This window comes from Sebastes fasciatus, chromosome 7 (genome assembly GCF_043250625.1).
Source record: "Sebastes fasciatus isolate fSebFas1 chromosome 7, fSebFas1.pri, whole genome shotgun sequence".
NCBI lineage: Eukaryota > Metazoa > Chordata > Actinopteri > Perciformes > Sebastidae > Sebastes > Sebastes fasciatus.
The window spans coordinates 14,576,829-14,592,620 of NC_133801.1; the positions used below are offsets into that span (position 1 = coordinate 14,576,829).

The following is a 15,792-nucleotide window of genomic DNA, read 5'->3' on the forward strand; positions in this document are numbered from 1 at the left end:
TGGACGGGGCCGGCAGCAAAACATATTTTAGCCACCTAAAAGAAAGACTCACCTAAAAAAAATCAATATCAGTTTAAATGCACACTATATTTAGAATATTTTCACTGCTTTACCTTTCCATCAGATAGCTATACAGTCTATGTTTCTAACGGGGAACTGAAGCCGTTGTTTCCGATTATGCTCTCGCAAAAGCCGCCAGACTCCATTGGAAATTTTTTTTATTTTAATTTCTTTAATTTCTGAGAGGTACAATTACAGTCTTTTTCAATGGAGTCTGGTGGCTTTTGCGAGGGCATAGATAACGGCTCTAGTTCCCCTTCTGAAACATCAACTGTATAGCTGTCTCAGGGCAAGGTAAACCAGCAAAAATATTCCAAATATAGCATACGCTTAAATTGATATTGATTTTTTTAGGTGAGCCTTTCTTCTAGTGGCTAAAGTATGTTTTGCTGCCGGCCCCGTCCACAGCAGTACATTGCTTTGGTTCCGTGTGGTAACTCCTGTCTGCTTCTCCAAACTGAAGCCGTGCCGACCGTCATCTACTGTAGGTAATACACTGACTATGGATAAATACCTCTTACAACCCCACTTCAAAACCCCCAAACTATCCCTTTAATAACTTGCATGTTTGCTGACAGGGCAACTCTTGAGATAACCAGTTCAATATTGAAGACAAACTTCCTTAAACTCATTTCAGTGCTCACGGTTTCTGATTGTGATGTGTTGTGTTCCAGGGGGAGCTGGCCCGTCTGTCTGAGATTAAAAACTCCCTGGCCATATTTTGCATGGCCACCTATGGTGAAGGAGACCCAACAGATAATGCCCAGGACTTCTACGACTGGCTGCAGGAAAAGGATGAAGACCTCTCCGGACTGACGTACACTGTGAGTCTTTATGCTAAAGTTTTAAACATACAGTAATGTATATCTAATTTTGATTGTATAGGTAATATGTCATTTAATAAGCACAACACAAAGCACAAAGGGGAGAGTAACATGCATATTGTGCATGATGTCAATAACCATACAAACATTGTGCTACACTCTCTGTTCTGCATGTGTTTGTTGCTTTGTCCCATGTAGGCCTGCAGCTAATGATTATTTAAATTATCAATTAATCTATCAGTTATTTTTGCAATTAAACGTTTGATTCATACAACATCAGAAAACGCCAGAGCCCCAATGTGACGTCATCAAGCCCGAAACAAACAAACTCAATAAAAATATTACATTTACAGTAATTTAAGACCAAGAAAATTAATTAATTCTCACAATTGAGAAACCATTAAACACTTGGCATTAAAAATTACTGTAACTATTAATAGTTGCTGATTAATGGTCTATTGATTGACTGATGGACTCATTGTGTTCACTCGTGTTAAAATCATGTGAGCTCAATTGATGCAATATACTTCATATATGCCGATCAGCCATATCATTAGGCTATACGCAGCCCCATACGCAACAAACTGCGAAGCATTGTGTGTTCTGACACCTTTCTATCAGAACCAGCATTAACCTTTTCAGCAATTTGAGCTACAGTAGCTCTTCTATTGGATCGGACAACACGACCCAGCCTTCGCGCCCCACGTGCATCAATGAGCCTTGGGTCTGACCCTGTCACCGGTTCACCGATTTTCCTTCCTTGGACCACTTTTAGTAGGTCCTGACCACTGCAGACCGGGAACATCCCACAAGAGCTGCAGTTTTGGAGAGGCTCTGACCCAGTCAGGCCCTTGTCAAAGTCGCTCACATCCTTATGCTTGCCCTTTTTTTCTGCTTCCAACACAATGTTAAAATTTCAAAATGTTCACTTGCTGTCTAATATATCCAACCCACTGCCAGGTGCCATTGTAACGAGATAATCAATGTTATTCGCTTCACTTGTCAGTGGTCTTAATGTTATGGCTGATCAGTGTATATGAGTGACCACATTTTTTCAATGTGCACATTTACCGTTTAACTTCTGTTTGATCACTATAATGATGGAAAAACATTAATCTAAAAAAAAGCAAAGGATTTCTCTTTAATATTTTTTAGAGGTAATTGGAGTAAGTTTGGACCACAACCTATTTATTTAGTGAGTCACGCTATGTCAGTTTGTCTTGCTGACGTAGAACACACAGGCTTCACTAGCATGAGCTGCATCGACCTTTTGTGAGCACCATGAAAGAGCGGGCTTTGTGTGTTGTGTTGTCTGGTCTGTCTCTGCGTGTGTGTGTCATTGTGTCGTTGTTGGGGTGCAGAGGCCCTGGCCTCATTTCAGTGAAGAACTTGACTGTGGGAAATCTAGTTAAATTCTTCTGGCATCCTTCCTCCTGTACAGTAATTCATCTGTTGTGTCTGGTCTGTATTAGAGAGACGTGGGCAGATGTTTGGCTGCTTTTCAGTCCAACAATTTTCAGATTGTTTGTTGACAACAACTTCAAGTTCATCATGCACTTTTATTTCCAGCTTGCAAGGCCACATACTGATGGTTTCTCTCTGCGCCCTGTTCTGTTTCTAGGTATTTGCGTTGGGCAACAAGACATACGAACACTACAATGCAACGGGAAAATACGTTGACAAAAGGCTCGAAGAACTTGGGGCTAAGCGCATCTTTGACCTTGGTTTAGGAGATGATGATGGCAAGTAAGTGACCTGTTAATCCTCTGAGCCAAAAAGGAAATGATGTCTAAACTTTTCTCTGAGTGTAGAGGTGTTCAGTGCAGTACAAATAACATGGTGTGAGTATACGTTAGGCAGCCTAACCAGCATGTCCACAAGAAACCTTGAACTCTGATGAACTGTGAAATCTACTGAACACGTTCCTGCCGTCAAGGATTAACTCTTTACATTATGAACACTGCATGAAGCCACTCTTAAGCCACCCACAGGCCACATTGTCGACATTGTACTCAAATTATTTAATAATTTGACAGATTTTTACCCTCAGGGCAAAATTTACATTTTTGACCCTTAAATCATAACAACCAGTATGTTTGCTGAATCAAACACATATTATGGCTTGGTTTCGACATTAACCATGGCCACAAAAAGTTACTCCACCAAATATCCCCTGTCGGTGACCCCCTGTGGCCACCAAGTTTTATCAGGTCTCTTGAGAATGAGCGCGTCAATGGGATTACGGTGTCCCTGTCCTAACTGAATGCAACGCGAGCGTCAGCGTCAAAATATGTATAATTGCATTGTTTTCTATTGGAGTGTTCTAACTAGTCGTGAGCGACGCAGCCCTGAACATGTTTGACATGTTGTCAGCTTATTTTCAAAAGACAGTCCATCATTCTCAAATAGTTTTGTTTTTAAATGTACTGTACATGAAATATGAAGTCTTGTTGAACAAGGGTGAATTCAAACATGTTCTCAGCTGACTGTCCTGGTTTTGTCTTTCAGTCTGGAAGAGGACTTTGTTTCATGGAGAGAGCAGTTCTGGCCGGCCGTCTGTGAGCACTTTGGAGTTGAAGCCTCAGGAGATGACTCAAGGTTCATTCACAGACAATTTCACCTTTTTTATTATCATTTCAAGATTTTACTTCTTTTCCATATTTTTGTCCCCATCCTTCTTTAATGTCTTATCTTTACCCTAAATCTTTTTCTTTCCCAATCTCACTCTTTACCAGCTCTTTACCGTCGTAAAGCCGGGAACATTATTAAAAAGATGATGACAGCTACATTAACACTAACTTATGGGTTCTGAAGTAACGGTTAAGTGATTATTGTCTTCTTCAGATGTACGGTAGTTTTCGCAGTAAGATGAGGCGTTCATATTTTCACATTGGCTGTGATTCTTTAAAGTGGACCTATTATGCTCCATTTCCAGCTCTATATTTTAATTCTGGGACTCCACTAGATCCATAGTTAAAAAAAAAAATCCTTATTTAACTTATACTGGTTCTTCATGCAGGCCATCAGTTCATCCTCTGTCAGAAACAAGCCGTTATAGCTCACTGGCCAGATACTTTTACGAACTTTTACCTCATTATTTAACACTTTGGCCACTTTTAATATGAACATCCATCATTGTAACGTTATATACTGTATGTGACAGAAAATAAGGAAAAGCAAAAAAAATTCTCCTTTAAGTAGAATTTCCACATTGACTCCTTCAGCTGAGGTTTAAACAAGAAAATAGTCACCAGGGTTCATACAAAGTCTTGAAAGTTTGGAAAATAATTAATTTTAACCGTTACGTTTTCAAGGTTGGGAATATGCTTGAATTCGAATAATACTCCTTGAATAATGTTCAACATAATCTGTTGTTTGATCTACACAATTACTCATGTAAACCAAAAGAACGTCCCATCATGATATTATATCGTCATCAATCAAAGTTAATATGAACAACAAATATAAGCAAAGTGACAATATACATTTATTGCTGTCGGTACAAAGGTCGTACCAATTTAGAAGTGATGATGAAGGCTTTGAGAGTCTGGAAATCTTTAGTTTAGGGACCTTGAAAGTGCTTGAATTTTACTCTTAAAAAGCTGTATGAACCCTGAATAACAGACTGAAGTTACAAGGTGATTACCAAACAGGACTTATCGTACAGGTTCAAATGCTACTCCACCCAAAGTCTTTTTCTTTGTTCTGTTTCAGAAATGTCCACATCTTGATTACTTGTTATATAATGCTAGACATATCTGATTTATGACAAACCCCACCCATCTGTATGTGAATTGGACAAATGCCAAGAATGTTATTTGACTTAGGTGGGCATGCATTAGTGCGTCAACTTTACATACATTTTTATTTTTATTTCACTAGGAATTAAACTGATTTCCTTATGTGTGTATGCAGTGTCTGAGACTAACTTCAGGTTATTTCCCCTCGCAGCATACGGCAGTACGAGCTGAAGGAGCACACTGACATCAACATGAACAAAGTGTACACAGGAGAAATTGGCCGTCTCAAGAGTTTTGAGGTCCAAAAGCCGTAAGTACTGCAACAAAGACGCTGCTCGCCACCATAACTCATTCATCATGAGAGCGCTGTCTGCTCAGTCATTGCTCACATTTCACCCACTTTTATAACCACGTCTACCAAAGGTCACTTTCTAAAAATGAAGCTTTCTGCCCCCTAGTGGATGTTGGAAACACATTTCTGCAGCCTTTTTTAATCAAACATTAATAATTGATTTATTTATAAAGTGATAGATCTTTGTAATATTTTTTCTTTCTCTCTTTTATTTATAGACCCTTTGACTCGAAAAACCCTTTCCTGGCTCCAGTCACTGTGAACCGCAGACTCAACAAAGCCGGTGACAGACACCTTATGCACCTGGAACTAGACATAACAGGCTCCAAGATCAGGTGAAGACTGGCTTGATATATCAATAGTTAATTGCTGGTTGATGCTTTTACAATACAGACAATAGGTCAAAGTCTGAATTTGTCGCCCTCTATGATTATAGATATGAGTCAGGAGACCACGTTGCCGTTTTCCCCACAAATGACTCTGCGTTGGTGAACAAGCTGGGACAAGTCCTCGGAGTGGACCTTGATGCGGTTATCTCTCTCAACAACCTTGATGGTATGGCATTGAACGCAAGAAGCACCTTGACTTTACTAGCTTGTCCCTGAAACCTTCTCACGAAAACCTCCCTTGATATCCAGACTTGCAGTATTGGCTCACTTTATGCAGATGAATTGTATGTTGTTATATTATTGCAATCACATGTTATTGCTGTAATATAAGGTGTTGACTTTTGTTACGAATTAAATTAGTTTCCTGTCGTCATAGAGGTCATCAGATGTACTTTGTAGTGGCATCAGTGATAATTAAAGCAGCTCCTGTCCAGTGTTTATTAACATTATTGAAAATGACATTAAATGCTTAGTAATGAAATTAATTAAAGCCTGCTTTTAATAGACATACAGTGTAGTAATACAACGACAAAAAAACACAAATAACCATAGTTATGTGTTAAACATTGTTGAAACATAAAATAAACAGTCAAGGACCCCCTTTACACCTGGTATTAAAACCTCATTACATTTACCCCTGGTATTAATATCTGTATTCAGTGTCCACATTGAGATCCGATCGCTCCGTCTGAAAGGGCTGAGAGGAAGGCTGTGAAAGCTGCACTACCCACGCGTTTGCAGCCGGGCGCTGGCAGAGAGGCAGTGCGTAATGCGCAGACACATGAGCCTCAAAACGCCGCTATATAGGGGGAGAGGGCCCGCAAATGGAGAGGAAACTCTGAGCACAGACAGAGCGGTGGCGTTGATCTCTCTGGTTACGACGGACCAGTGATCAGAGGAGAGCTGAGAGTGCGCTGCAGGTTGAGCAGCACACACACATACATGGTTCAAATATTCGTTGCTGATTACTACCAAAGCTCCGGAGCTCAAAAACATGATGCTCGGGACAACCCTACCATTTACGTAATGCGTCCTCTATGTGTTTTGGCTGCATTTACACCTGTATTTTCATGTGGTCGAGCATAATCTCTCTATTAACCATTTATGATTATCAGTTGACCATGAAATGAATGTTGAGACAATCCTTGACTATATAATCTGTTTATGTATTTATCAGAGGAGTCCAACAAGAAGCACCCTTTCCCCTGCCCCACCACCTACCGCACGGCCCTCACTCACTACCTGGACATCACAAACTACCCTCGCACCAATGTCCTCTATGAGCTGGCACAGTACGCCTCCGACCCCAAAGACCAGGAGAACATGCGCAAGATGGCCTCCTCCGCACCTGAGGGCAAGGTCAGTGCCAGGCGGTAACGATTCACTGGTGTTAGAATAACGTTTAATATTACAGACCCATGTGATGCCCTTTTTTAAAACTTTTCCACCTTTCATACTTCATGTTATTGTCTTTTTGTTGCTGCCTCTCTACAGGCTCTCTACCAGAGCTGGGTGTTGGGTAGCAATAGAAACATCCTCGCCGTCCTGGAGGATATGCCTTCATTGAGGCCTCCCGTCGATCACGTGTGTGAGTTGCTGCCTCGTCTCCAGGCTCGCTATTACTCCATCGCCTCCTCCTCAAAGGTAATTTCCTGTTAAATCACACAAGACGGGCAGAACCCTTTTAACTTTTGTCACAGACTTAATTTGCACAAATGGTCTTTGATATGGGTTTTAAAGTAGAGGGCTGTCGGTAACTCTCCTCTGTTCTGTAGGTTCACACCAACAGCATCCACATCTGTGCCGTAGTGGTGGAGTACGAGACCTCGACTGGCCGCACCAACAAGGGAGTCGCAACCAACTGGCTGAAGAACAAACTGGTCACTGACAACGGCCACAAGTCCACCGTTCCCATGTACATCCGCAAGTCTCAGTTCCGCTTGCCCTTCAAAGCCACCAACCCGGTGATCATGATCGGCCCTGGGACAGGAATCGCTCCCTTCATGGGCTTCATCCAAGAGAGGGGCTGGCTCAAACAACAAGGTATTTATAGAGACCATGTGTTTGTGTGTGTGTTTGTGTGTGTGTGTGTGTGTGTGTGTGTTGTTGTTGTTTGTCTGACCTCTTTACAACCTTATGTCCCCACAAGGCTAGAACGATGAAGGAAAAAACCTCCACATATATGTGTGTCTTTTCTGTCCTTGTGTACACTATACCTGCAACCTTGGCCGACTTTACTGTCTTTCAAAGGCTGTAGCAGGCTCAGTTTAAGAGCAACCATGTCATGCTAGCTCGTCGGGAAGGGTTTCAAATAATGCTCCAAAGTTAGGCTAAATTTTGGCGAGGGAAAAACTGGCATGACCATTTTCAAAGGAGTCCATTGACCTCCGACCTCAAGATATGTGAATGAAAATGGTTTCTATGGGATCCCACGAGTCTCCCCTTTCCAGACATGCCCACTTTATGATAATCACATGCAGCTTTGGGTAGTAACATGCATTTTTTTGCAGCAGAAGATGTTAAAAAAGCATTAGGGTTGATGGATAGAAGTAATTAGCAGATTAGCATCTGTCTATTAGTTAAGTAGGAAGTGTGAGATAGTATGCTTACAAAGTTACTCATAAAACATGATAAATGTGTGTGTAGTTGGGTCTGAGAATTACTTGATCAATTGTATTTTTTAAAAACCTCAGTGGAAGAGCCTAAATGGAATAAACAGCATGTACAAAATAACCAATGGTTTGTTTTATTTCCTCTATAGGAAAGGAGGTTGGAGAGACGGTGATGTTTTTCGGCTGCAGACATAAGAACGAGGATTATATCTACCAGGAGGAGCTGGAGGAAGCAGAGAAGGATGGAGTCCTAACACAGCTTAATGTTGCCTTCTCCAGAGACCAGGACCAGAAGGTACGGCTGTCTACCTCACTGCTGTTAGAGCTCAACAAAATCATCTTGATGTTATTTAAATAATTGAACACCATTTTGCTAAAATAACAAAGCGAGGAAACCCTGTTTAAGTGGTGAATTAGATGATGTACAGTACACTGTAGATTATTTATCTGTGTGTATTGATAAACCCTTTTATTTTCTGTGTGTTTGGAACTTTTCGATCATATGATGCACTCATGATCATTATGACCATTCTGGCCTCTATTCACTGGTTACCAGTACAAGCTAGAGCTGATTTTAAGGATCTTCTTTTAACTTATGAGGCCTTGCGTGGTCTTGCAACACCTTACCTATCTGAGCTACAGGGTCGGAGCCAGAGTATTAGGGGGCGGACGGGCAATCAGCTTTGACGGGGGGCATTCTTTTTCACCTCATATAGCCTCTATGAAGTGTATATTTAACATTATCATGTTTCATGAAAGAAATAAACTGACAGAGAGACGTATACATACTGTCACTAACACCGTGTCGACACTGAATACGTTAAATCTGCACTTCTGTTCCGTCATGTAAACAAACCACTTACATATCAGCTGTGAGCTCCAGATCAGACTGGAGCTGGAGACGTACAGTAACCACTTAAAAGATGGTTTAGTTGTTATCTTCCTACGTTTGTAGCCTACTTTTTAAACAGAAAACACACGTTTTATATTGTGATATTTACTGGAAATAACATACGATATAGCCAAGAGTAAGTAAGGTGTTATCTAGCTATCTTCTCCAGCCAGCTGCCACCTTATTATGGTTTCTGTAGTGAAATCAGGAGGTGCTGTAGGCTACAGATAATTCCTCAGGCACGCCGTGTGTTTTGCTTGTGCCAGGGTCAAAATGTGCACACACACGGGTGCCGAGATAAACAGGGAGTTAAACAACACATTAATCTAACAGGCTGACTGATTTCTTCATAACCATAATTTCAGTCAATAAAGACTAAATGTGGATGTTTCACTCACCAGTTGTTGTCCCTGCTCAGCCTGCTGTAGTGTAACATTAGTCCATTGTTTTATTCCACGATACTGAACAGAATAATCCAAACAGGTAGAAAAAGTAAGATGTGAGAGGAGCACAGCATGGCTTTTACTCTCTTGGTCCTAATTGCGCTTTAATGCACCAGATTTGTAGGCCTACTTTCTCTAATTTTTTTTCTATTGAGCTGGATTTAACAGACAAAACGTCGCACCGCGCTGTGCAGCGCTGTGTTGCTCGCGGCCAGTTAAGACACTCCAATAGAAAACAATGTATTCAAGCCCAAGTACATGTCGTAGTTGTTTCCTAAATGCAAAACTATCACTGTTTTGTGCTTTATTTTGCATTGCAGTGTTAAGTCCTTCCATTACCAAACAGTATGACTTAATTTTACTTATAGCCCAGCTGTTATTTCAGTTTAGTTTTTTTGTCAGGAGAGAATTCAGCTGAGGGGGCACAGTGACCTTTTTTGGACGGGCCTGGACCCCCAAGGCCCGCCCCTAACTCCGACGCTGCTGAGCTAATTACACCATCTACACCAGCAGTCAATCCTTCAGTTAAAAAGAAATCAGATGGCTTCAGAGCATTTGCATACAAGTGCGCCTTATCCCTGGATTGGCCTTCCATTACATGTTAAAGAAGCAAGTTCAGTTGAGATCTTTAAATCAAGACTGAAAACCTGCCTTTATTCACCTTATTACAGCCTACCCTAGAACTTAGTCGGGTTAATTAGCTTTTAACATAATTTTAACATCGATGTTCTTCATGTGTTTTTTTTATATGGTGTATTATTTATTTGCTTGCTGTGTGTTCTGTCCCTTTTATTTATTACAGCCTGCCCTTGAACTTAGTCGGGTCCATCACCCTTTTAACCTCCCTCTAATACTAATACTGTTTTTATCATGGTTGCTTCACTTTACGTCTTTATTTGGTTATGTGCTTTCTGTGTGTTTTGTTCTATGTATTTTATTTTAAATTGTAAAGTGTATTGGGACCATGCTGCATGGTGATTCTGCACTTAAAATAAAATAGATTATTTTTTTCTCCTCTTTCCATTTTCCATAATAAAGGTGTATGTGCAGCATCTCATGAAGACAAATAAGGAGGACCTCTGGAAGCTGATTCACTCAGACAATGCTCATATCTACGTCTGCGGGTAATTAAACACATTTGAACAGCAAAAGATTCACATTAAATGTCAGGTATTCAAAAAGATCGAACTTTCACATTCATGCTGTGAAAGAATACTGATTTGAGTTGTTGAATTTTGGTAAACTTGAATCGATGTTGCTGATAATTTGATATAAATGAATTAGAGGGGAAACAAATGCTGAAATGCGGAAACCCGCATTCTCTTTGGTGCTTTGGCGCCTTCTAGTGGGATAATAAATTGGTTTATATACTGCCATCACTCAGGAATCAAAAGTGACTACAGTGGAAACTGCTTATAGTGATCACGGTTACAGTGATCAACCGCTTTTATTACACAGCTTTGTTGAATATAAAGATTCTGATTGGTCAATCATGGCTTTCTACGGTCTGTTATTTCTTTGTAGCAGAACGTTGCTATGTATAACAGACCATTGCTATGGACACAGTTCTGATGTCGGACTCTGGCGGACCGCTTTTGTGACAAATTATTGATTTCTTAAGTAAGTAGTCATGTAATAAGCAGGATAATGTACAGCCAGCGGGTCATTGTTGTGAAATAAACCCCGACAGGGCGATGTGGTCTTGCATCGCTGTACATTATCCCTTACGTAAATAGTGAAGCTGTCCATTTCATTACTTAATATTAATTTAATAAATATACTTAAATGTCAATTAGATGGTAATCTGCATGAGAAATGAAGAAAAAGAAAAAGATTGGTTGTAGTAATCTTCTTACAGTGATCAATTTGAACGTGATCACTATAAGAGGTTTCCATTGTAACTTCCACCATGTTAGAAGTGAACATTATTGTTGGCTGATGATTTTGATTACAGGGAAATATTTTCCAGTAGATGGACAAACAAGAAAAAGAAAAAAAAAACACTGAAACAAAGAGGACCAGACATCTAAAGTGCTCTCTCTCCTGCTTTAGGGATGCAAAGAACATGGCTAAGGATGTGCAGACGGCCCTCCATGAAATCGGAGAAGAACTGGGAGGCATGACGCGCACGCAGGCCACAGATTACATCAAGAAACTGATGACCAAGGGACGCTACTCACAAGATGTCTGGAGTTAAAGAAACTCCGTCTCCCTGCTCAAAGTGGTTTTCAATTTTCTATTTTTATTGTGTGTCTTGTTTTATCAGGACTGAATATATATATATATATATATAAAACAGTAAACACTTGTTCATCACCCTGGTTCATGAGAGCAGAGATCATGAGGCAAACGCTACCTCAGCAGGTTTTTGTTGATAAACACATTCAGCAATTTTGAGTCTGTATTTCCTTTGTGTACTACATTATGTATCCGGATCACCAGCCTTTGTCTGCTGGGGTCCTCACCTGAGCCGTGGTCTCAGACCAAATAACGGTTAACCCGTCTGGTTTCAAGAAACCATCTCTGATATAAATGAATGAATTTGTGTAATTGGGTGTTTGACTGCAACTCTGGGTTGGATGTAGGACCCCGCTGGCTTGAAATCCCTCAATCAATCATGCAAATGCAGCAAGAGAGTCATCTTCATTTCAGATTTAATTTTGATTAGATTCATTGTTATATTAATGAGTCGATCAGAGCAGCTTTATAACTTTATAAGCAGCTGATGACGATGACTCGCTGCGCCCCACCGACAGCAACAGCTGTTCAAGATTTAATCCCACTGAGAACATAAAGATTGAAAGAAAGCTCACTCAGTTTGCCGTCTTGAGATATGTGTAACTAATTGATTAACAGATTGTAGATGTAAGCAGATAACAATGGATCATATGTGAATATACGGAGCGTTGTGTGTTCCTGTTGCAGCTCAGAGGCGCTTTACACATGAAAGGGTGCTGACTTCTGTTTCTCTCTGAGCTGATCTTGTCGTACTTTAGAAAGTACTAAAATGTTTTAGAAAATATGTCAAAATTGTAATGATTAGTATGCAATTATCTTTTGACAAGGGATTTTGCCTGTTATGCAGAAGTTGCTGTTCATTTTATCAGTAACGGAAACCTTTTGAGAGGCACAAAAAGTGATGCAAAGGGGAACAATTGTGCATTTTATTTCCCATAAAAGCAGGCCTTTAAATATTATGAAAATGAATCTGTTGGTACGCTGTAATATTTGTAAAATATCAATTTGAAATATTGGCCTTGAAACCTGTGACATGTGGCAGTAACACTCGGACATGTAACAACCACTTCTGTTCAATTGTTATATGTATATTGTTTTTTCTTTTGTCCAATCACATATGCACCACTACACGGAGATGACCAGACAAATCAAAAACATTTTGCGTGTCTCCCAGCATCACTCAGTCAGTGCTCATCTCAGTACTTTGTGTGGCTTATATCTGGAGTTTGAGGAGGTCCAGTGAAAGTGCAGCCCGTGCCTTTTTAACACTGCCTTGTGTATTAAGTTAGCATTTAAATCCTGACACTTCAGTCTTTTTAATATTTTTTTTTTTTCTTCCATGCTTACAGTGTGATAAAAAGTCACTTTACACAGTACTGTCACTTTTTTTGTCATTCTACTTGATGATGTAATTGTTTGATTTTATCAAGGCATGCATTTTTTAATGAATAAAATTGGAATAATTTGTTGGGTTGATGACTTTTTTGATGGTTTGCGTTCAGCGTGGTAAAATGACTGTTTTAGTGAATGGAGTCTGATCTGGTTTTGAGGACTGTGATATCTATTTCTACGGTTAATACATTGACTATAAGGCTGTATATGTACTGTTACTGTACATGTAGCTCCATCACAATAACTGTGCATTTCAATATCAATATTACCATACTATTGAGTATGAAAAATAAATATTTAGTATGTCCCAATACATAATATGTCAAATGTAGTATGCCAAAAATACCATCCTGCATCTGGTCGTATTTTGCAGCATGCAAGCCAGCATGCTTTTCTGACTATTCTGACCCACAATCCTCTGCGCATTTTGAACAGATTTTGAACTATCAGTTTAAGTTATCTGAACAAAATCTGTTACAATGACTGATTTGATAAATCCTGTTCTGGGTTACAAAAAGTTATTGTCCAAAAAGTCATTTTTATTTTTATTATTGTCTTTACAGTACAATATATTGGTCCAGAAACTATTCATAGCAAGAAGACCAGAGGTGGGATCATAGAAATATATATTTTATTTCTATGCGTGGAACTAATATTTTTAGTGATGACTGAATGTGCTTCAATTAAATGTCCCAGTAAGCCAGCCCATAGTGAGTATGCACTGTACTAGGATCCTGAAATGGACACATCTATATGGAGTGCAGCCATCTACTAATATAATTATTAATTACAGCTGTGTTTTTCCAACTGGGACATATAAAAAAATAATAAAAATATTATTATAAATATATACATACATCAATGCCTTACATATAAAGAACTATACCAGTGCCTCCACAGCTGTGATTGGTACCGTGTAGTGCTAAATCTGATCCTTAGACAACCGCAAGATTATGTCATTCTCAGAGTGATTTAGCTGGCATATATAATATAATATATATATAATTAAAATATACAGCTTTCTATATGATAAAACCACAATACACTACAAATATGGAAATACAATCAAATACACATCACACAAGACACATACCACCATACACATACACTAATATTTAATCTTTTAAAACTGACAAAAGAGCACACAAACTGCAGTTCTGTTCTAGGCCAGGGGTCAGCAACCTGAGGCTCTGGAGCCACATGAGGCTCTTTAGCTCCTCTCCAGTGGCTCGCTGTGGATTTTTTTTTTAAGAATTAGTGGAAATGAATAACTGTTGTTTTGTTTACATTTTCATTTAAAGTCATAGTATTACGAGAATAAAGTCCTAAGTTTACGAGTAAAAAAAGTTGTATTATTATGAGAATAAAGTCATAATATAAAGTAGTAATTTTACGTGTTATTTTCTTTTTTCTCGTAATATTACAACTTTTTTCTCGTAAAGTTATGACTTTATTCTCGTAAACTTCTGACTTTTTGTTGCGTAAAGTTATGACTTTATTCTCGTAATATTACAACTTTTTTCTTGTAAAATTATGACTTTATTCTCGTAAACTTCTGCCTTTTTTTCTCCTAAAGTTATGACTTCATTCTCGTAACATTACGACTTTTTTCTCGTAAAGTTATGACTATATTCTCGTAACATTACGACTTTTTTCTCGTAAAGTTATGACTTTATTCTCGTAATATTACGACTTTTTTTCTCGTAAATTTATGACTTTATTCTCGTAAACTTCTGACTTTTTCACCTAAAGTTATGACTTTATTCTCGTAACATTGCGACTTTTTTCTCCTAAACTTATGACTATATTCTCGTAACATTACGACTTTTTTCTCGTAAAGTTATGACTTTATTCTCATAACATTCCGACTTTTTTCACCTAAAGTAATGACTTTATTCTCGTAATATTACGACTTTTTTCTCGTAGATTTATGACTTTATTCTCGTAAACTTCTGCTTTTTTCTCGTAAATTTATGACTTTATTCTCGTAAACTTCTGACTTTTTTTAGCGTAAAGTTATGACTTTATTCTCGTAATATTACAACTTTTTGCTTGTAAATTTATGACTTTATTCTCGTAAACTTCTGCCTTTTTTTCTTCTAAAGTGATGACTTTATTCTTGTATATTTATGACTTTATTCTCGTAAACTTCTGCCTTTTTTTCTCCTAAAGCGATGACTTTATTCTCGTACATTTATGACTTTATTCTCGTAAACTTCTGCCTTTTTTTCTCCGAAAGTGATGACTTTATTCTCGTAATATTACAACTTTCTTCTCGTTAAGTTATGACTTTATTCTTGTATTATTACAACTTTCTTTCTCGTAAATTTATGACTTTATTCTCGTAAACTTCTGACTTTTTTTCACCTAGAGTTATGACTTTATTCTCGTAACATTCCGACTTTTTTCTCGTAAAGTTATGACTTTATTCTCGTAACATTCCGACTTTTTTCTCGTAGATTTATGACTTTATTCTCGTAAACTTCTGCTTTTTTCTCGTAAATTTATGACTTTATTCTCGTAAACTTCTGACTTTTTTTAGCGTAAAGTTATGACTTTATTCTCGTAATATTACAACTTTTTGCTTGTAAATTTATGACTTTATTCTCGTAAACTTCTGCCTTTTTTTCTTCTAAAGTGATGACTTTATTCTCGTATATTTATGACTTTATTCTCGTAAACTTCTGCCTTTTTTTCTCCTAAAGCGATGACTTTATTCTCGTACATTTATGACTTTATTCTCGTAAACTTCTGCCTTTTTTTCTCCGAAAGTGATGACTTTATTTTCGTAATATTACAACTTTCTTCTCGTTAAGTTATGACTTTATTCTTGTATTATTCCAACTTTTT

General features: G+C 38.5%; 1 protein-coding gene across 2 annotated transcripts in view; it reads left to right on the forward strand.

Annotated features, from left to right (window-relative positions):
- The window catches only part of porb (P450 (cytochrome) oxidoreductase b), a 30,978-nt gene extending 17,963 nt beyond the window's left edge, over positions 1-13,015 (forward strand). For both annotated transcript variants that reach the window (XM_074641790.1, XM_074641791.1), the window contains 12 exons: positions 735-884; positions 2,506-2,630; positions 3,393-3,482; positions 4,836-4,934; positions 5,195-5,311; positions 5,413-5,531; positions 6,543-6,724; positions 6,860-7,009; positions 7,141-7,408; positions 8,127-8,272; positions 10,351-10,436; positions 11,365-13,015. In XM_074641790.1, the coding sequence (XP_074497891.1) occupies positions 735-884; positions 2,506-2,630; positions 3,393-3,482; positions 4,836-4,934; positions 5,195-5,311; positions 5,413-5,531; positions 6,543-6,724; positions 6,860-7,009; positions 7,141-7,408; positions 8,127-8,272; positions 10,351-10,436; positions 11,365-11,509 (1,677 nt within the window). In that variant the 3' untranslated portion in view covers positions 11,510-13,015. The remainder of the gene's footprint in view (positions 1-734; positions 885-2,505; positions 2,631-3,392; positions 3,483-4,835; positions 4,935-5,194; positions 5,312-5,412; positions 5,532-6,542; positions 6,725-6,859; positions 7,010-7,140; positions 7,409-8,126; positions 8,273-10,350; positions 10,437-11,364) is intronic.
- Positions 13,016-15,792: the final 2,777 nt, after the last annotated feature.